Here is a 22,666-nt window from a genome sequence, read left to right on the forward strand (position 1 = left end):
ACCTGAGGGGACAAGGAAGGGACTCAAAAATCGATCTTCGTGAATTGGGAAGAAATCAACCTGGGTAAAACCCTTTGTTTTACACCTCCAAAATAGAATATCTGTAATTACTATATTTAATGTCTGTCCTTCCCACTATGGGAGCAAGGACCCCACCATCTAACCCAGGGCTTGGCACGTAAGTTATTCTATGTATTTCTTTAACTGAACTGAAGTTCCATAAGAGACTCTGGAGTATAACAGAAACAAAGCTTGAAAAAGGTCATTTCTGACAAAGCAGGGTCTGATCAATTAAGCTCCATTTCGGAGGCCAGAAGAAAACAGACTCAGATTATGATAAATGGGGACCCAGCTGAACAGGTCATCAAGGTGGTAAAATTTTCTTTGGGCGATTCTGAAGGCATTTCATTGACTGGGGTGGTTTCAGGAGCTCTAGGGCAGTTTTACAGTCTACCATCCTCCATGCCTGCGAATAACATATAGATGTGCTCTGAGGTCACGATTTAAATTGCTAGGCTTAAGCAGACATGAGTACCTCAAATTGAAAAAGAAAACTTTTTTTTCCCAAAAGGAGTTGTACATATCTGACAGAAAACTTAGATTCTATATCTGCCACTGGTTAGTATACTTATCCACAGTTAACAAAAAATGTGGGAGAGACTCAAATTCTGGCAGTCCTGATGCTGGATATCGAAAGGCAAGCCTGACACACTCTAATTCATATTCCAACTTCTGTTCATGTCGCAAAAAAGTCAGGGAACAAAATTCAAAAATAAAAGACTAATTCAACTACTGTGAAGGACAGACGACCAGAAGATTGAGGTTTGACTGAAATGTCTCTCTCAGATAAAAAACACTTTTCTTTGGAAGAACAGTGCTAAATTGGGTGAAAGGCACTAACTTAAACGATTGGAAGGTCATGTTCGTCCCTGGCCCACCTTCAGTGTTTCTGCCCCATGACGGGGTCCACAGAGGGGCTCGGCACAACACGGAACAGCTTCTTGCGCAGAAACACCTACATGGTGCTATGCAATCAATTTATATGGTCACCACCACCCTTCAAAAGGACACCTCCATGGGGGTATTACAAACTTATTTTCAGGGTTTGTAAAAACAATACCAATCATCCCCAAACTATAGTGTGGAAGACACTTGTGACCACTGTGGTATCAATGAGGAAAAAAAACAAACTATGGGTTTTTTTTTTTTTTTTTCCTTAGTTCTGAATGGTGGTTAAATTGCTAGGAACCAAGAAAGGAAGGAGAACAAAGAATAAATTAAGACAAGGGCCAAGCCGTCTGTCAAAGCAATGGCAACCTATGAACAGTAATGCTATTAGAACAAAAACACACAAAGGCCTACAAAGAGTCCCTGATATGTTTTGGTGGGTTTCAGACTTGTTAATTAAATGTCACGAATATAGCCAAACAGCATGACTTTCTAGGAACACCTGTATGGAAGGTTACTTTCCACGTTTATTATGTAACAGGTACCTTATAACGGGGAGAGAACCTCCAACCATGGGTGGAGTCAGAGGAAAAATTCTCTGTACTTCTCTGAACTTTTTGCTTAAAATAACTGTGGTGCACAGTAAAAGCTGCAGAATGACAACTCAAAAGCATTTCTGTGAACTGTTGACCTTTCTCTAATTAAAATCACTTATCCCTTTGTGCTTCTAAAGATGTCACATTTTTATTTTAGTAAAAGTCACATCAATTATTCCTTAAAAGCATGTTGAGCAGAAGAGGTGGAGGAAAAATAATTGGAACCTGCATTCTGAGGCCTGCTTCTTTTGTACAGGGTATGGTAACAACAGCATTTTAATAAAAACCAATCCCTAGCATGATAATTCTATCCTGCTGTCACAGGTTGGAGGGTTGCAATGTTTATGGAGCTTAAGAGAATCCTTTTAACCCCAATCAGAATTATTTTCTAATGATGAGTTAATAAAAGGAAGCATGATTGGCAGGTGTGAAACTAACGGGTTTGTAAACATTCTCCCCTGTTGCACAAAACAAGGTGCCTTTCCAGGGTGGTCTGCTGTGCCCATACGGGCCATTTCCCCCACTCGTAATTGCCTGGAGATGGGAACTTATGTAGGGAGCCATAAGCCAGACTGAATCAGAAATCAGTCTTCAACATTGCACATACCTAAAAAGGAAGACCTAAAAGACACAGTCTAGGTCTTTTTTTCCCAAGTCATAACATCGTATTAATTATTTAGCTTATGATGCACTAGTAACTTCTATAAAACTGATGCACATTCAAATGAGAATCACTTAAAAAAAATCAACAACTCACTTCAGTCCAGTTAATAATCAACCTGATAAATTAACCGTTAGATGTTTAAAACAAGACAGCAGCAAAATCAATCTTGACATTAGTATAAAAACTAAAATTAGTCAAAACCATGCATACAAAGAGCCACAGAGCCACAATAAGAGGATTCTTTGGAAGCAGAATTTCAGGACTTAATTTATGAACACCTGCAAAAATGAAAAGGGTAAAAATACTTCACTTTTTTCATTGTCTTCTAAACAAAGCAAGCCTATCTCCAGGGGGAAAGAATGTAATCCAACTGCACAGTGCATCCAGATTAAAGAACGTGAGCTGCACGAGACAAAGAACTTTAATATGCACATTACCATCTTTTTGTTGGTCAGAACGGAGGACTTGCCCGGCTGATATTCGTAAATGCTTTTGGGCTCTGCACGGTATTTTCTAGTGTCCACTTTCTTATCTGGGGGCTCCCAGTTGTTTCTGTAGAATGAAAATCCTATTAAAGCTGTTGTTATGAAAACTGACATCGGCTTTCAAACATGGTCTGACTTTGGTGGACTGTCTAATCAAGGAATTTTTATATCTGAAGAGTAAACTCAGACTCGGGGAACAATTCGTTTGTGCTCATTTCCTTCTCAAAGCAACCAGCTCAGTCTTTGTGTTCACTTCACCAAGGGCTTGAGGTGTCCTGTGCTCATAACCAGGCATCAGGAATCAGAGAGAAGAGAGAAGGAAGAGAGGAAGAAGCAGCAAAGCTTGCTCTGGAAAAATCGTTCACCTTGCTCTGCTCTCAGGAGTTTATCATCCCCAAACATACCTGTACTTCCCACTCACTCTAACACAGCGAGAGAGAACGCAGGTCCTGGAGCCAGTCAGCTGTGATTCTAATCTCTGCTACACCACATGCTAGCTAAGTGATCTCGACCAAGCACTTTACCCTTGGTGCCTCAGTTTCCTTATCTGAAAAATGGGGGTGGGATTAAGAGTCGTGGATGGTGTAAACAGTTAATATGCTTGGCTGCTAACTAAAAAGTTGGAGATTCAAGTCCACCCAGAGGCATCTCGGAAGAAAGTCGCAGTGATCTACCTCTGAAAAATCAGCTATTGAAAACTCTATACAGCACAGCTCTACTCTGACACTCATAGGGTCACCACGAGTCAGAATCGACTCAACAGCAACTGGTAGTGAGGATTAAATGAGACAGTGCATAAATAACTTAGTACAGTGGCAGGCCAACAGTAATCACTCAATAAAAGTTAGCTGCTCTGATAAGGATGTCCCTACCTGTTCCATACCCTACCCCACCACCCACCAATCTCAGACTTTGGCCGAGATACTCAACCTAGGCTCCAGGGATGGGCTTCAGAGGATGCATGCATCCTTTGGAGATGGCATGCAAATATTCTATGCAGGTGCATTTTGTACTGTGAATATATTTAGTTTTTCCTGCAAGGCTATAAACTTATTTTTTTTTAAATATTTTATTTTTTTTGTTGTTGAAAATGTACACAGCAAAACATACACTAATTCAGAGGGTTCTGGACAGAGCTGGAGAAGGATGTACAGCATAATTCTAACTCACACAAAAAAAAGACCAGATTTACTGGCCTAAAGGAGACTGGAGAAACCTCGGGAGTATGGCCCCAGACACCCTTTTAGCTCAGTGGTAAAGTTACCTCCGAGGTTCACTGTTCAGCCTGGGAGTGGACAGCCCCGTAAAACCAAATGAGACTAACGAGGTACAGGAGTCCAGTGACAAGGGCCAGAAGGCAGAAGGGGACAAGGAAGCTGGTGATAGGGAACCCAAGGTTGAGTAAGGATATTGTTGATGTGTTGTGAGATTGTTAACCATTGTCATAGGGCAACATTTGTAGTAACTGTTAAATGAGAAACTATTTTGTTCTGTAAGCCTTCATCTTAAGTGAGAATAACAGCACAACTGGAAGAGCGTAGTCAATGTCACGGAACTGTGCATGTAGAAATTTTTGAAACGGTGTATCTTTGGCTATGTGTATTTTCACCAAAAAAAAAAAAAAGGTTGAGAATTTAGAGGGTTAATATGTTGTGGGGTTGTTAATCAATGTCATAAAACAACATGTGTACTACTGTTTCATGAGAAACTATTTGTTCTGTAAGCCTTCACCCGAAGTACAATAAGATAAGAAAAAAAAAAAAAACATACACTAATTCAACAATTTCTACATACACAATTCAGTGACACTGATTCCATTCTTCTAGTTGTACGACCATTCTCACCCCCCTTTTCCAAACTGTTCCTCCACCATTAATATAAACTCACTGCCCCCTGAGTTTCTTCTCTAACCTTTCAGGTTGCTGTTGTGAGTTTGATCCCATACACCCATTGCCGTCAAGTTGATTCCAACTCACTGGGATCCTATAGGACAGAGCAGAACTGCCCCATAGGGTTTCCAAGAAGCGGCTGGTGGATTTGAGCTGCTGACTTTTTGGTTTACAGCCATAGCTCTTAACCACTGCGCCACCAGGGCTCCATTTTGACCCCATATAGATACTTCTTTAAAAGAGCACAATGTTCAAGGCAGACATTCTTTACTAATTAAACTAAACTGTTTGGTTTTAAGAAGACTTCAGGGGATATTTTTGGTTTAAGGTTTAAAGATTATCTCAGGGCAATAGTTTCAGGGATTCATACAGCCTCTATGACTCCAGAAATTCTGGATTCCATGAGAATTTGAAATTCTATTCAGCATTTTATTCCCTTTTGATTGGGATTCTTCTACAGAATCTTTCATCAAAACGTTCAGTAATGGTAAGGCTATAAACTTCTTGAAGGCAGGGTGATGATTTATATATGTTTATACTCCTCCCTAACACCTGGCTCAGTCTATACATAGACAGCACCCACTAGGTGCTTGATGAAAGGATTTATGAGTGTGCCCAGACTTCACTTCAAATTAATTATCAAATTCCTCAGGTAGATGCCACTTAAGTATGCACAGGGCTTTTAACACAGCCACTCGATTTTCTATGAAGATGTAAAAGATACAGAGGTTTGAAACTGAGCATGTACATGAAGAAAAAGTAAACAGTTTGGCCAGTCTTTTGCGTGTTGAGAAGTGGTGGAAGACGGGGCTGGAAAGGTACATGGGACATCAGTCCAGATGGCATAAGAAGGTTGTACCACAGGACATTTTGAGAGTATAAGAACTCAATACAAGGAAACAGGGTTGTTCAGTGCAGGCATTAAGAAAAGGCTAACGCCATCATTAGAACTACTCTCAAGCCTTATGTCTCAATAATAACATGTTGCATAAATAAGTAGAGATTAAAAAGTGCAGCTTCATTTTAAAATTATATTTTCTGTTACACACCTTGCCAATATGCACACAGAGTATGAAAATACTGAAATACATGACAAATCTACTGAAATACATGAAAATACATGACAAAGCCTGCAGCTAAGATTTTTCTTGTGAAAAAGTAATCATTATCGTCAACATTAATTAAGGACATACTGTGAGTCAGGCATCACTACAAATGTTATGTGTATTATCTCATTTTATCCCTGCAACATTCCTAGGTAGGAGGTGTGCTATTTTTATTCCCATTTTACAGATGAGGAAGTTGAGACTTGGAAAGAATAAGTCATTGCTAAGAGGTGAGAGCGTACGGACTCAAAATAAGGTCTACCTGATTCCCAGCTCTGATGCTGCCTGATCCAGCAAAAAGAGATCACACTTTACTGGCAGACTGTGTACCAGAGCCTAAACCACAGAACTGATTGTGTCCATATAAAACAAAGGGGACAGAGAAAGCTCTGCTTCCGTTTTTCTGAGGAAGGAGGCTCCTTGGTCTCAATACACATTGACAAGGGCCCTGGCTGGTAACAATGAACAAACAATGAGGGTACCTACCTTTCTGGGCTTGACTTTAGGGAGGAAGAGCGAGCTGGGAGCGGTAGCGTGGCCGACCTCTTAACTACCTTCTCACCATCAATGTAGCTCATCTCACTTTTTGAGCGAGGCACAGAAATGGGAGACTTTGCTGGAGAAAGAAAGTGTGCACAAAAGACTTTAAAAATGAATGGCTCCCCAGGAAAACTGAACATAGGAAGGCGTCTTCCCTCCTCCACCACCTTCCCTTCCTCCCCCACAACCAGGAATTCTAAATCACTTACTGTCTTCAGAAAAGGAGTATCGAGGAGAGTACAGATCTGAATCATCATCTGGTGAACAAAACAAAATGTAATCAGGAGAACTAGCTCTAAGGTAAGAGAACCAAGTTACATGCTCCCCACCTCCACAGTCCTGCAATGGCGTCCTGCCACATCGGGGAGCCCAGTGCTGGATGCTACACCACGGCGAACATCAGAGGAACAATGTTTGGAGACTTCACCCAACCAAACTGGACCTGAGGTCCTCAGTACACTGAGCATACTTGGGGGATGACTGTGCCCGACACCAAGAATACATGGTGACAGCTAACCAACAGTCCTCAAGAGCGTCTCCACAACCAGAGATGGAGCACAGGGTCCCTAGCCTGGCTGGGTCAGAGGTAGGGGCTGAGATGGACGTGTGGAAGGCCAAGCTGGAGAGTATTGGTGTAGCCTGTTGAGTTCCACAGAGCCCTTCCCAGGGGCCCTGGGGGCTGCTATTAGAGGCCCAGAGGGTCTGGTTTCTGGCCCCTCATCTCAGCCTTGACCTATTTTATATGTTAAGGTTCAATATACAATACCTTTTAACAAAAAAGGCTCTGCAGTTAAGAAAACAGTCTTGCAAAAACCACTATATCACTCCTACTCCCTCATAATAACTCTTTGTTTCAATTCCAACACGACTTGGTTCCTTGAGTGGATTTCTTTCCTCGAAACACAACACACCTGTGGCTGATGTGGTTCTCCAGTTTGCTCTGCGAAGGTATTGCAAAGGTAAGTGTCTAAATTGTGACTCTGAAGCAAATCAAACTCCCATGAGTTTCTGTGGCAAGTGGTGGCTCTCCAAGGGTGTGACAGTCATCCCTAAATAAGCTGTACACTGGGTGTCATGGATTGAATTGTGTCCCCAAAAAATATGTACCAACCTGGCTACGCCATGATTCCTGGTATTGTGGGGCTGTCCTCTATTTTGTAATCTGATGTAATTACCCTCTATTTTGTGATGTGTTGTAAATCCTAACCTCTATATGTTAATGAGGCAGGATCAGTGTGGGGTATATCTTGAGTCACAGTCTTACAAAAAAGGTGTGACTCAAGTCATACTCTTACTCAAGTCAAACCCTTGCTTAACTCACGCGCTTTAACTTATAAGAAATAAAAGGAGAGAAAAGCGAGCAGAGAGGGGAGGGACCTCGCTACCACCAAGAAAGAAGAACCAGGGTGGAGCACATCCTTTGGCCCCTGTGCTGAGCACCTCCTAGACCGAGGAGAAGACCGATGCCAAAACACATGGAGATTTCCAAGTAACACTGGGCCCACAGATGTTGAAAGAAGACAAGGACCTTCCCCCGAGCCAACACAGAGAGAAAGCCTTCCCCTAGAGGTGGCACCGTGAATTCGGACTTCTAGCTTCCTAAACTGCGAGAGAATAAATTTGTTTGTTAAAGCCATCCACTTGTGGTATTTCTGTTATAGCAGCAATAGAGAACTAAGACATTGGGGCTCTAAGATCTGCAAAATCAAACAAGATCTGAACTCTCAGGGCAGTGCCTGCGTTTTCTGAACCAAAAACTGGGCCATAGACACACTTATGGAACTCTCCTGAAAATGTAGGCTATTTAGTCACTATAACCACAATGGCCCCCTCTACCGCATTACTTCAACAAGAGTTAGTGTGAAACAGCCTTTTCCATTTCTTACTATCTTGCTAACCTGGAATTCAGAATTCATGAATATGGAATGAAAACTCAACTCTTAAAATCCATAACAGCTTCAACAAAGCACATGAACTAACCTATAAAGGCAGGTCAAAGACTCCAATGTAATATGTTAATGACTAAGTCCTTTATTCTATGCAAATTATTTTAAGTTTCAGAGCAGAAAAGGCCAGAATACTTCATGAGATGAATATAAAGGTAGCACTGCTATTATTCTAAGCATTGTTCAAAGACAGCCTCCCTAACTATCACCCCTTCCTCCCCTCCACCCCTTTTTCATCTGTCCTGGTTTACCCCAGGCCAATAGGAGAAAGGTATCAGGTACCAAGGTACCTTTTTTCCTTTCCTTTTGCTTTAAGGATAGTCAACATCAAGGTTGAGCAGGGTTATACCAATACAGTCAAGCTTTTTTTCTACTATAAACTGAGTGTGCAAGTTTATTTATGTTAACTTCTAAAAATGGGAGACAGGAAGGAATTACGTGGATAAAATGGGATCCAGAAATAAGTATTTTCAAAGACTGTTCTAAATAATTTTATGCTGTCAGTTTTTGTGTTGTTTTTAACAAAACTTCTGATTACTGTACCAATAAAATGCCAGGATGTTACAGAGAACTAAAAATTAGCTTTGACTGCAGAAATCTGATTGGAGAAATAGTTCTTCCCCCAAATCAAAATTAGCTTAGTTAGAAACCAGTGTATGAACTGCTTAAACTCCAGTCTATCATTTTAGCTCAAATCCCTGTACCTCTCTGAATTATGGAGAATTTACAGCCCATCAGTAGATGATGCCAGAAGGGTTAAATCTACAGTGAAACCTACGAAAGCCAGAACTTGAGGTGACTGCCCTGTTTTTCCAGGTCTCGTAAGTCTTCCACCTTTGACAGGTGCAATCCTACCACTTTTCTATCACTCTCTATTAGTGGAAAATATTTGAGTTTTCCTTCTCTGACAGGCTTCCATCTAACACAGGTTCCAGCTTTTGCAGATTTTAATGTATAACTATTAGCCGGTTCTTGAGGTAAGAAGCAGTTTTCATGGGGAAAAATTGTATTTAAATATTCAAAGATTTTTCTTTTAAAGCTTAAGCTCTTTAAAAAAAATTCTCCCTAGAGCTCTCTAATGTAAAATTCTAGAAAGTTTATCATAAGAAAATGAGGAATCGTTTTTTTATAAGATGGCAAAAATAGCATACTTAGGGAATTAAACAATTTATGCACTTTGAATAGTAGAAGAAATAGGAAAGATGGTGGGTGAGGCAGCAGAGGCAGTGTGAACAAGTGAATGTTCTTAAAGCTCGTTTATTTTGTGTCGGTGGGAAAGGAATCTCAACCCCCATGAGGCTAACACAGGGCAGGGGTATCTGTGTGAACCCCTTCATTTCTCACACAGTGTCCAGAGGATCTGAGTCTGACACTTGGATTTCAGTTCATGGGCTTTTAAGAGGGCAAACTGAAGCTGTACAAATTCATCTAAACAGATTAGCAATTACGACAAGTTCTAGCAGATGTATAATTTACTCTTAATTTTTCATGTTTGTCTTACAAATTTAATGAAAGGAACTTATATCTCAGCTTATGAATAAAAATAATAATCAGAGTTATCATTAAGTGCCAAATAGTAGCTGATAATTTACTAATGTAATCTCACTTAATTCTTGCAAAAACTGCATAAGTAATATTATTACTTCATTTTATAAACGAGGAAACTAAGACTCAGAGAGATTAGGAAACTTGTCTTCAGCTACACAGTGAGACCGAGACAAAGCAGGAATGGATTCAAGGTCTTTCTGACTCCACTTCCCTATGCTGCCTCTAAGCCCTGTGACAGGGATGGGTACTCTGTTCTATCTTTCACCTCCGCCTTATCTGCCCAGTCTTGGGAAAGGTGAAAAATTGTGGATATTCCATAATATCATGGAAGAGGCAGGGGAGGGTGTTGTTCTGACACTTCCGTCCCACACTGCAGTGTCAGCCAGGCTGATTCTACCCTCTGAAACCTCAGCTCTACTTTTCTGCATCACCCCTCCCTGGTGACACTTAAGCAAGTATTCTCTGAATTTAACTCTCTGCTCCCTTCTAGTTTTCCTCCTGCTGGTCTCCAGGGACAATGGGTGAATCTGAGCCACTCTTGCTACATCTTCCATTTGTTTCTTCTGCTACCTTCTCCTGGTAGGCTAAGTCCACACTGGGAAAGACAGGTATGAAGTTAGAAATGCCAATGACTGGGAAAACTGGGCAACCAGAAGGCAAGGATCACTTGTCTGCCTTTCCACACACTGTTGTTGTCAGGTGCCATTGAGTTACTTCTGACTCACAGCAACCTTATGTACAACTTGGCAAGGGAAACATGTGGGTTTATTTTATTTTTTTATCATAGTTACAACATTAAATGAAATATTTCCCAAGTCGTTTATGAACCAGTGTCTGAAATCCTGCCCTCACAATCTCTACAAGGGTTCTTTAAAACAATGCCATAATGGGCTCAGCTGAGCTGAGGTCTTGTGATTCTTGCTCTCGATGGAGCCACAGGCTGGCTGTGCCCCCAAGAACACGAAGCAGAGGACGCCAAGCTTTGGCAGCAATACGTAGAACTTCCTGTGCCAATGAGTTCCAGAAAGCTCCAACACTAAGCAGGGTTTACACAGGGTGAGCAACTCACTTCTGGGCCCTGAAGACCCCGGCTGGGCTCTGATGTTTACACACCAACAATTCTCAACTGGGCTTTGGCAATCTGTCTGTAGAAGCTCAATCTAGGGACAGCCACTCTCCTAAAACTGCCAGGAGGCACATATTAGCCTTTTCAACCACAGAGACTTTAAATGAGCCTCTAAAAGACTTTTCCTGGTGGTTTTTGTTCGTTTTTGAGAACTTGTAACAACCTTAGAGACAACTGGAAAAAGTACTGGTTGAGAATTGCTGGTTCTAAAAAAAGTATGCAACTGACCAAAATGGGGTGATGAGAAAAAAGCATCGTTTGCATAATCACTTGCCTTATCAGTTAAATTTCAATTTTATGCATTTCTTAGGACTTTAAACTTATTTTTATAACATTCATGGCTCATTTTCAACACAATCTTTTTCCGTTATTCCAACTAACTCCTTCTGCTTTCCCACACACACCTAGGGAGAGAAAGCATAAAGAGGTAAAGGGAGACATACGTACACAGGCACACATACATGTACCACAAATAAAATTATTCAAAGAAAAAGAAAGACAAATGTAGGGTTGTATACAAAATCTGGGTTGGATGGAAGAGGAAGAATACGCAAAAGGAGAGATGGGGCACAGATAGCAAGCAGTCAAGAGAGCTTGGGAAACAATTCACAAAGCTGTGTATGTTTTGGTTAAGGGCAATCAAGTTTTAAAGGATGAAAAAAAGAACAAGATGGGACATAGAGTTGGTGTAGCAGACAAATACAGAAAAAAAAGAAAGAAAGAAACAGAACTCTGAAGGAGTAGAAGATAATGAAAAGGAGCAGGAAAGAAGTTAAAGGATTAAAAGTGTGTGAGAACCAAGGGGTGGAAAAGACTCACCATCCTTATTTCCTACTTGATTCCTGGACTCAAAAGTAGAAAAGGAACAGCCACTACCGTTCCTCAACTATCTTGCAGGCCAGTTGGAGATTTTTCCACTGGCTAGGCAGAGACCTTCTGGGGCAGTTTTAGTCATGAGAGCAAAGGTGATGGATCCAAGGAGCTCAGCCCCTCCTCTGGGCAGTACTCGCTGGAGTCTGGGGCAGGAGGCACAGATCCTGGCCAAGTATCTTCACATTAGAACTATTTGCTTAAAACTCAAGCAAAATAAGGCTATTCTTAGAAATCCTATAAGGCCGATGGAGGGTTATTTTAATTCAAATATGTACAGATGTGTCTGGGAAAATCAGCCTCCTTAAATCCTTAACTTAGAACATCCTTGTCTAGGAATGAGGAAAAAACACAAGGAGGTGGGTCACCAGAACATAATACGTTGCCACACCTGGGGATGCCTAGAGGTGGTGTCTTGAGTCACTTCACCAGGAGGTGGCAGCGGCCACCAGCAGCCTGAAAGGTGGTGGAAGAAGTATCCAAAAGCAAGGGGAAAAGCTGGTCTCTGGGACTTTACCTCTGGCCGATAGCCCTCCACCCTGACATAGCCTAATGGGTCCTCACAGGTCATGGACCACAAAGTAACACATCATTTGAAAACAACTTTCATTTCATGACATCAAACTTGCCAAGAGAGCCATTATCATTTGGGCAAGTTCAGAGTGGAAAGGCTAGCTCTTTTGAATCTGTATTCCCCACTCTAATTCTATATCCAAATTCCCAAAATTGCACCTGGGTGAGTATTTTCCTCTTTTGTAGTGGGTGGGAAGGGCTGGTACCCCTCCATTCCAGTGGTTCTCAATCCTGGCTGTGTGTCAAAATCACCTGAGTTGCTTTCCTAACTAAATATTCCCAGACAATACCCTGGGAGACACTGGATCAGCAGACTGAGGAATGACTGACTCAGAAGCACGGGGAGCTGTATGCCTGAGTTAGGCATCAGAGAGCCTTGGCAAGAGTGGAAAAAACAAGCACACAAAATGTATCAGGAGAGGGGAAGGAATCAGCAGAGCAGTATTTAACAGAGTTAGCAAAAGTGCATGTTTGGGGGTCATGTAGACCTGGGTAGGAATCTTGGCTCTGCCACTTACTGTGTGATCTTGCACATGTTACTTAAGCTCTCTGAGCTTCAGGTTCATTTAGTAAAATGAGACCTTACCTCTTGGGGTTGCTGGGAGGATAAAAATGAGATAACAATTGTGATGCACTCAGTAAGGGGCCTTGTATACAGCAAGGGCTCAATAAGTAGCAGTCTCATTGTCATCATGGTGGTTACCAAAAAACCCATTGCTGTTGAGTTGATTCCGACACATAGTGACCCTATAGGACAGAGTACAATTGCCCCATAGGGTTTCCAAGGAGTGGTTGGTAGACTCCAACTGCTGACCGTTTGGTTAGCAGCTGAGCTCTAAACTACTGTGCCATCAGAGCTCCACATGGTGGTTATGATATAATTAACAGGATTATTCTTGTGAGTTCACTTAAGTACTACCACTACCTACATTCTGTTCCTAAAGCAGGAGAGACAGGAAAGGGAAACTACTCTCTATGGCTTGTCTTCCTTTTGCTCCAGCTTTGAGAAAAAACCATAGGCAGGATTTCTGAAGACTCATCCTAGCAATACTTCTAAGGTTATGGGTACAGGGGTGGGTGCGGTCAGAGCTGGTGTCCATCAACACACCCTCTCTTCACCTCCACAATCTTTCTGAACAAGTAGCATCTCAGATGCAAGGAAAGGACTTTCACCTTTAACAGAAAGAATGGAATGAAATTCACAGACAAATAGCTTTGGGTCAGAAGGGAAGAAAAGAGGAAAGAGATGGCCAAGTGCAGGTTAAAAGACAAAGAAAGTTCGTTTGTCTAGCTTTACTTCAATGTTATTCCCAAAGGATTTCTTATTTTTATTTGTAATAAGTTTTCTAGTGATCAGGGTATGTAGCAAAATTATAGGAAATAGGTCTCTTGAATTCAGTCTAATCTCTACAAACGCCCCAGCCCTAATTCCTCCCAAGTGTCTCATGAAATGAAGTATAATTGTTACACCTCTCCTGCCCCATAAACAGCAATCTCAAAGACTGTAAAATGATTAGAAGTGACTGTTCTTTGTTGGACTCTACAGAGCTTTAAAAAAAACGCACACATTTTAAACCTCAATGATTCAGACATGATTATTCTATTTATCTTCTAAAAGTCTGGCCAGAAGTTTACTTTTCATTGTTGCTGTTAGAAGGAGGGAAGGCTGCTAAGCCAGCATAAACTTTAACACAGTCCTTTACTATTTAGGAGAATCAGCTTTGAGATACTTAGAAATGTCTTTTATATACTGTAGAAACAACTAGAACTCAGAAGCAGCAGTTCTTAGGCGAGGCTTCTGATAAGCTTATTACAAATCATTCTAGTTTCAAATTCTGAATTAAACAAACAACACTAGCCACAACCTTCTCCTCCCTAGGGTACAGACTGAAATGACGGCTTACATTTCTCAGCAAAACTGTCTATTTCTTCAATGCTCGTTAAAATCTGTAGTAGAGCCTCCATTCAGTGCTAATCTGTTTTTAACGCCATTTCTTTGAAAGGTATAAAGCTTTCCTATGTTAAAGATGTGCATAGAGCCCAGGGCTCCAGGAGCAGAGCTGCAGCAGCACCAAGGACAGGGCTAATGAAGCTCTGTTGGAGCTCACAGACATCAAAACCACCCATCAGGGATCCACAAATTCAGAGAATTCTTAAAACTTAAAAAAAAAATAAGAAAAAAATCAATTCTTTAAAATTCTCTAGCTCAAATGTTTCACTCATTTGTAAAAAGTCTTCATCTCATTAAATAAATCAGTGATATATGTGTGGATCTGTCAACTAGGCAGGGCTGGGGGCAAGAGACGGAATCTTTTAAAAGATCTCCAGGAGAGAATACATCCTCGAAACTTGTGTTAAAGTCTAGTCACCTTTGGTATTATGAATTTTTTTATGTCCAACCTAATTTTTTCCTTCATTATTTTAAGACTATTTCTTCTTCTTTGGTCTTTGAAAATGAAAAATAGTAAGACTGGCTACTAAATTAACATAAAAAGGTATCATGTCACCCCTCGCAGTTTACATCTCTCAGCAAAATAACCCCAATTCCCTCTTGTGCCTGACTCGATATGGACCAGAAAGCTACGTTATTGTTAGCCAGGGCTGCTGGGTGTGGTGGCTGTTGACACAGAAGCTTGGGGTGGGGAGTGGGGGATGGTGTGAAACCCTAACTTCAGACCAATAGCCAAGCTGCCTGGGAAAAAGCTGCTGGCGAAAGGCCTAGGGCAGGCAATCTTTCAGTCTGATAGGATCGCTGTTCTCCACAGGACATCAGCAGGTGGGCCTTCATCTGCCCACAACTATGGGATACCATCCCTTCAGGCTCGCTGTGATCAAAGGTGACTGTATACTTGCCATCTTTTCTAGAAGGGAGCTCTAGCTTAGCAGTGGGTTTGGCTCTCAACTCCAAATAAAGCACAAATGAAAAATCACATTGAGGCAAAATTATCCTGAAAACACTTCTCTCTGTGTTCAACTTAGCCAATCGTTTCTTCATTACTGTTCTTGGTTAGAATCAGCACCCCAAGACAGATAGACTAGATCATACCACACCGAACAGAAGTTCTGGCAGACAGTGAAGAGGTTATTGGTTAATATTAAATGATTAGCTTTTCTCTTTCTTAAATCTGGGTTTGTTTGGTAGACTTTTCTTTCAAAATAGGCTTTGGCATGAAATAGTTGGAAACCACTGATCTAGCACAGGAACACTCAACTATTTCTTAGATTGAACAAAATCTTACTTAGTTTTGGGAGACCAACACTGGAATATGGTATTTTAACTAAAACTGTATCTAACAGATTCTAGGACATTATCCTTGAATATGTTAAATATCAATAAGAGTTTGGCAAATGACAGGATGGATGACTTAATCAATGGTGAGAAAGGCTTTGTGATGGTTTGCTGAGCTGATCAGAGCAGAGAACCAACAAGGGGGCAGGGCTGGGCTTCATCCCTAGAAAAGAACTCTGGTTCCATGGTCTAAACTCTTCACTCACCAACCTTCTCCAGGTATTTATTGAGCACCTACTATGTGCCAGCAAGGTTTTCTGTGGTCTTTGGACACATGCTCCTGCAACTGCTATTACACTGGACATAATTTGTCCAGGTGAACTTGTCTAATTCCTTGCTGAATGTGAGCTTCCTGAGGACAAGAGGCCATGTCTTATTCATGGCAACATCCTCAGTGCCAAGGACAGCACATGGTGCACAGCAAGTGCTCAATACTAATTGAATAAAATGACTAAAGTTAACGGCTCTCAACGTCTTATCCTAGAATGGCATTTAACAAAACCTCCTCCTGCAGATCCCATCCACCTCTCTTTTTCTGGGCCACACATCCAAAGATCAGACAATTCCTAAAGACTAAGATAATTCTCAGTATATTGCCCTTCACTCACCATTTAGAACCTTCTTTGACACTAGGTTAGAATAATTCTTCAATTTTAAGGCTTTTTGCCCCAGAAAAGAATGTTTCAGACTCAAATGTGGTTGCTGCCCCCCAGCAGGTCCAAATTCCTATCCAGCTCTTTCATGAAATGTTTTCCAGCTTGGTCAAAACCCTTATTTTCAAGAGATATAATCTCCCAGCATGACTGAATTTATACCTGGATACCACTTCAGGAATTCCCTACCAAGGAGATATACCCTGAGGGCCCATGCCAATAGGGACCCAGTGACAAGTCCGTTGCACAGACAGGACTGGTGATTTCTCTGTTGTTGAAAGCTGGCAGGTACCTCCTTCTACCCATCAGCCGTAATGATTCTACGTCCTGGAGTCACTGCGCAGCCACTAGCACCATATGACCTCCCCAAATATAAAGCCCTGGGTAGTTGGGGTAGGGACAGTTTTTCCCAGAGTCCCACAATGTTCAAAGCAGTATAACTAAGCTCACGTTGGCTACCTATTAATCATGTAAACCTTAAGGGAACAGGAATAAAACACTATCTGGATAGACCCCGGTTACACAGTGAGGAGCGAGACAACACCACAGAACACAAGGTTAGAGGGAAGCAAATGACTGGGAGACAGCTTTTAGCCACCAGGAAAACACCCAAGGTGAAAAAGAAAGTAATAGCATCAGTACAAAGGGAGGCACACAGTTTTCCTTTAATTACCTTCAGATTTAGGACTAGGAGTAGATGCAGGAAACTGGTAGGTAGGAGTGTAAGGACTGTCCTCTGTAGCAGAGAAGAGCAGTGGATTTTGAAACTATCCACCATGAAGTGGAGGAACTGACAAACGACTCTTTTGAATGGCTGATTACCTATTTTAGTGTTATTAAAGCACACGGGTATCACACTTAAAAATAGATTAATGAATTAGAAAGAATTTAGTTATTTCTAATATAGCACATCATGCACATAAGTGAAATAAAATTTTTCCCAGCCAAACATTAAAAAAAACAACTATAAAAATAAAATCTAAAAGCCAAATCTTATTCCTATAATGGAACTATAGGAATTAATTTAAGGCTAGGACAACAGATACACTGTCTAAGTTTATGGTACCTTCGGAATTTTGCTGGATTTCAGGAAGTTCAGGAAATTTGTATGTAGGGAAATAAGGGTTTTCTTCAGGAGTGTCTAGGCAGAAGAGCAGGTTTGGAAGAGAGAATAGAGGAAGATACAAATGGAGAGAATGAATAGGAATCCATACACAATTCAGGCTCCCTGAATTCTGGAAAATACTAAGCTTCACTAGTGATACGAAAAAAATTCAAACTGCTTTAAAAAATCCAGTCCTTTTGCCTGAATTACTGAGACACATCGAGAGAGACAATATCATTTTTCTTCTTGGACAAAGAATTACGTGTTTAAAGCCTCTATGGGCAAGAAGCATTCATCATAATGTTTTAAGTTTTCATTGTTTACAGGCAAGAAAGAGTATGCTAGTAAATAGTATGTAATGAAAACACTTTATCATGAAAACGATTTTTTATTTAATCAAAGCTTGTGTTGTAGACATTAGAGTCAAGGCAAACAGGTGGGTTATTAATTTTTCAAATAACACTGCCTATGTGTAGGGCAGGTAGTTTTGTTTAGAACCTGTAATTTAGGTTAACAACTATAATCTATGAGGACCCATGCTGCCCATGGGCAGAATGAGAGATTTTGCACGTATACACCCATAACTCAGCATCTGAGCTGCCGAAGCTGGGTCTGAAGGTGAGAGAGACATAGATTGCTCCAGGAAATGGACAGCAGCTTGAGCACATGACCAGTGGAACTGACCCAGCCGATCAAAGAGACCCCAGCCTTTAGCATCACCATCATGGCTGAACTCATCCCCCCAACCACAAGGTATTTACTCTTGACTCTGAAATGCTCAATACTGAATGTTCCGATATTTAGAAAGTTTGAAGAGGGGCACACTCAGGTTCATTGTGAACTCTGCAGGAGCTAATTAACAGTGATGTTAGTTGGCAACCAGAGCTAATCAGAGAAATTGGATATCTGCAGCTTAGGTGGAACACCGACCAGAATGCTTTGGCTTTGCCTTCATGTGTCACCCGTGCCAGGCGGCCAGACTGGATTTGGCCACAGGGGAGGCTGGGATGCTCTGCCTGTGGGAGAAGTGGTACCCCTCCCACCGTGCAGCTACATCCCTGCCTATCAGCTGATTGGCGACACCAAGGTGATGCGAGCTGGGTGGGGGAGGCTGGATCTGCCCAAGCACTGGCCTGGGGCTCTGCCACCATGCTGGGTCACCTGCTGACTGCCCAGTGGGCCCCTGATTTGGAAGCACTCCCTTCCAGCTTGAGCAGGCTCTGGTGTGTCAGCTCCTGTCCGACTCCCAGGGCTACCAGCCAAGTGCTGGCTCCCAGATGGGGAAGATAATTTTTCACATTCAGGCTGCCTTACAGGTGCACCATGCATTCTTCTTCACAAGGCATGATTTGCTCTCCTCTGGACCCTGCAACACTCCTCGGAGGAAGGGAAGTGGGACAAGTGTAGAGAGGTACGCGATTGGCCCAAGGACACAGGAGTGCTTGGGGAACTGAATCCAGGTGAGAATCCAGCGTTCTTAACAGTCAGTTCAGTGCTTTCTCAACTCGCTCTGCCCCCAAGGCAACGGAGGGCTGACACACGGAGGTGCACCTTAAGCTGGAAGCAGGTGGGAGTTGGAGCTGCTCGTGTCCCCAGGCAGGTAGATGCTGGAGCACAAGCAGATGCATTCCATAGCATCTGGGAGGGAGGACTTGCGGGCTGCCCTCAAATCCAGTATCTGAGGCAGGCGTACAAGTGCCTCCCCCTCCTTTGCTCTGAGGGTACATGGCTGGGCTCGGGGAGGCCAGGGCCTAATGAAGTCTGGGCTCAGGCAGGCCAGTTCCTAACGCGTTCCAGTCACAGGGCCTGTCTTCTGTCATCAAGCAAAGTGCATTTAAGCTCTCACCCCAACATACAAGAGTTAATATACAATCGCATAGCACACAGCACAGCACAGCATCTACAAACAAAATCAGTACCTCTGTTTAGTTTGTGGATCTGTTTAAACATAGTCTTGTACCAGTCTTTTGATCTTTCGGTGTTCTGGATAAAAACAAAGGCAAAAAATAACATAAAATGTAAATCTTGGCAAGTTTTGAAACTTCTATGATTACCAGCCTAAAATCAAAAAGGAAAGTGGTAACATCTAAAGTCAAAACTCAGCCATGTAACTCTGTGCATCTTTGCAATCCCACATTTAAATCTTTTAAAAATTGTGAAGCTTTTGAGAAAGAACAGACAGACCAAGAAATTTAGAACTGAACCTGCAAAATAATACTTGATCAAAAAGATGCAAATTTTGAAGAAAGCAGACAAGGATCCACTTGGAATGTGTCCAATCTTATATAATTTTTTTAAAGAGCCAGATAGTAAATAGTTTTCCTTTTTAGAGAGAATCTCTCTCCATAGAGACTATACCAGACTGAAGTAAAAAGACAAAGAGTTTGCTTATTAGGCCATGCCTCTGCCACTTCCAGGTTATTCTGCAGAAGTGCATCTAAGTCACCTTGCACAGGGCCAGATTTAGAATGCATACATTAAAACATAACCTGTTATAGCATCCAATGCCAGGGAATATTCATCCTCACCACAAAGCTGTTTTTTTCTTTTTTTTTTTAAGATAAAAATAAAACAGAAGAGGACAGATAGGCGGTTAGATCAGATATCTTCACTCCCACTTTACAAATGAGGAAATGAGATACAGAAAGCCAAAGTGACTTGCCCAAGGTCACAGAGCTGGTGAAAAGATAAGTGGGAGGGCACCTGACACAGTGCTTAGGGTGTGGATTTGGGATTGGACATAATGCTCTGCCACCTACAAGCTGTGCAATCTTGGGCAAGGAACATAAGGTTTCCTCGTCTATAAAAGGGGAATGATACTAGTATCCATCTTGTAGGGGGAGTGATGTTGAAATGAGATCGTGCACTGAATAAAGGGGAGCTGCTATTACTATTTGTAATGATTCTCTTTCTATATTATGACCTAGAGCCTTTTGAGACTTAGCCCACTGCTGTTTCCATCGGGTGATGTGCCTCCTAGAGAGGGGCACAAACAAGTCCATTTGCCTAAGTGGAAACCACAGAGAAATATATTGCAGCTGTTGGGCACATGAAGAAGAGTGGAATTTGCCCCAACACAGTTTCAAAAGTTGGCCTTCCCTGAAGTCCTCAGGGCCTGGAGAGAGCTGGGGTAGGGCCACACCAGATCTCCTCTGCTCTGGGGCCTGGGCAGGCAGAATCTGCCCCGTGGTTCCCTTGGAGTTTCCTACTCTCTCTAGACAGGGTGTCTCCTATCAAGTGAACTTTTTCCTCTCACTCTCCCCAGGGTTGTCTAAATGACTCTAGACCAACAATTTCTGCATGTGCTCCACAAAATAAAGGAAGACTGAAAAACACAGCACTTCCCCTTGAACACGCCCAAAGCCTCTCAGAAGTTCTGCTACAGAGAAACCCCTCTGACTTTGCTTCACACAGCTTTTCCCCATATTCCTGTAGCCACGAAACCCTGTTTTCATGAGACTTGTTAACACTTAGCCCACTCTAGGAGGGGCTGCTGCACACTGAGCCCAGGACAGGTGTGAGCTCAGAGGCTCTGCAGCCAGTGGGTTTGGAGCATGGACATGGTGAGGGCCCTTCCTGTGGGAGAGTTCTCGTGCACTCAAGAGTGCATCTGTACTGGCTTGTTTAGGACGATGCCTAAGGAGGACTTCTAGGTCAGTATTCATACCCGGAGTGGAATGCCCACTTCATCCATGGATGCATCGCTTAGGTCCTGAGCACTCTTCACCACCCGCCTACTGCCATCCTTTGCTTTTCTTTCAGTAGCCCTGCCTGGTGAGGTGGGTTTTTCCTGGGTTGGTGCCAAGTCCTGCTCTTCTACTCTTCTTTCTGGGACAGAATCTGGAAATGGAGACAACCATTAGCTGAAGTTCTTCTGGGACCTTCAAAGCAAAAGACTCCATCTGGGAAAAGCATCTTTGCCAATTCTCCCCCTCCTAGAGCAGGGGTCAGCAAACTACAGCCCCGGGGGTCAGAAAACAGCTACACCCATTCATTTACGTAGAGCTGAATAGTTGTGACAGAAACTGTAGCCATATGGCCCACAAAGCCTCAAATATTTACTATTTTGCCCTTAAAAGAAAGGTTGCTGACTCCTAACCTCAAGGACGCGGATCAAGGCATCCGCGCGACCTGAGAACCTGAGGATTTTATTTAACTCATGTGAATCCTCTCAGTCGTGGCTTTCCCTTACAGTCTTCAACAATCACATGTGAAAAGACATGGTCTGGGTACTAAGCCTCACCAAGCAGAAAGTGATAAAGACACAGTTTTCAATTTAGCAGAAAGGAGGGTCATTTTTCTTGGAGAACTGAGCTGTTAAGTTTCCAGCAAGTTTATTCTACAGCCTTCCTATGGTAGTCCCTGAACCAACAGCACCAACAGCACTTGGGAATGTAGGCCTACTGGGTCAGAACCCACATTTTCACAAGATCCCAGGTGGTTCCTATGCACATTACAATGATAGAAGCACTGACCCACAAGACTACAGCACACAGGGCCATGGGAAGGCGCTCTGACTCCAGTGACCCTCCCATCACATACACTGTCTTGCCTCCCTCAGAGATAGCACCCAGGTTTCTAGCAGGGAAGCTAGGAAAGAGTTGGGGAAGTGAGGGAGAGAGGGCAACTTCCTTTGGACCATGGTAGCTTTGAGATGACAGCAGGTATTTAAATGGAACTGTCCCAGAGTTCTCTAGAAGGAAAAATATGGGAGTGGAGTTCAGGCGAAAGGCCCTGGCAGAAGCGCAGGTTTTGGAGGCAGCACAGTGAGGCTGAAGTTGAGGGGATGGAAGGGCTCAGCGGAGGAGGGACGCGAGAACAGAGTCAAGGGCTAAAGTCAGCGCTGAGAGATGCCCACAGTTACAGGTGGAGAAGCAAAAACAAATCCCCCCAGACATACAGAGTCATCAGGGGGATAGAAGATGAACCAGAATACAGAGCAAGGTGTCACTGAAACCAAGAGAACTCCAGGAAGCAGGCACTTACACATGTAAAAAACAAACAAACCAGAAATTGGAGTGGAGGCAGAGTGGACACTAGATTACTAAAAAAATCAAACCAAACTAAACTTGTTGCTGTCGAGTCAATTCTGACTCATAGTGACCCTAAAGGACAGAGTAGAACTGCCCTATAGGTTTTCCAAGGAGCAGCTGGCGGATTCAAACTGCTGACTTTTTGGTTAGCAGCCATAGCTCTTAACCACTACACCACCAAGGTTTCTGGGTACTAGATTAGGCAAGAGAAAAGTCACAGGAAAGCCTCCCTTTTCTTTATCCGTGTTACGGACTGAAATATGCTCCCCCAAAATATGTGTTGTAAATCCTAACC

General features: G+C 42.5%; 1 protein-coding gene across 1 annotated transcript in view; it reads right to left on the reverse strand.

Moving 5' to 3' along the window:
- The window catches only part of SORBS1 (sorbin and SH3 domain containing 1), a 116,002-nt gene that overhangs the window by 59,038 nt on the left and 34,298 nt on the right, over positions 1–22,666 (reverse strand). Inside the window, exons 10-16 of the mRNA XM_004369961.2 lie at positions 21,006–21,178; positions 19,258–19,321; positions 17,300–17,374; positions 16,907–16,969; positions 6,438–6,485; positions 6,175–6,304; positions 2,646–2,760 (exon numbers count right to left, since the gene is read on the reverse strand). Coding sequence (XP_004370018.1) covers positions 2,646–2,760; positions 6,175–6,304; positions 6,438–6,485; positions 16,907–16,969; positions 17,300–17,374; positions 19,258–19,321; positions 21,006–21,178 — 668 coding nt within the window. The remainder of the gene's footprint in view (positions 1–2,645; positions 2,761–6,174; positions 6,305–6,437; positions 6,486–16,906; positions 16,970–17,299; positions 17,375–19,257; positions 19,322–21,005; positions 21,179–22,666) is intronic.

The sequence above is a fragment of the Trichechus manatus genome, unplaced genomic scaffold (genome assembly GCF_000243295.1).
Source record: "Trichechus manatus latirostris isolate Lorelei unplaced genomic scaffold, TriManLat1.0 scaffold00007, whole genome shotgun sequence".
Taxonomy (NCBI): Eukaryota; Metazoa; Chordata; class Mammalia; order Sirenia; family Trichechidae; genus Trichechus; species Trichechus manatus.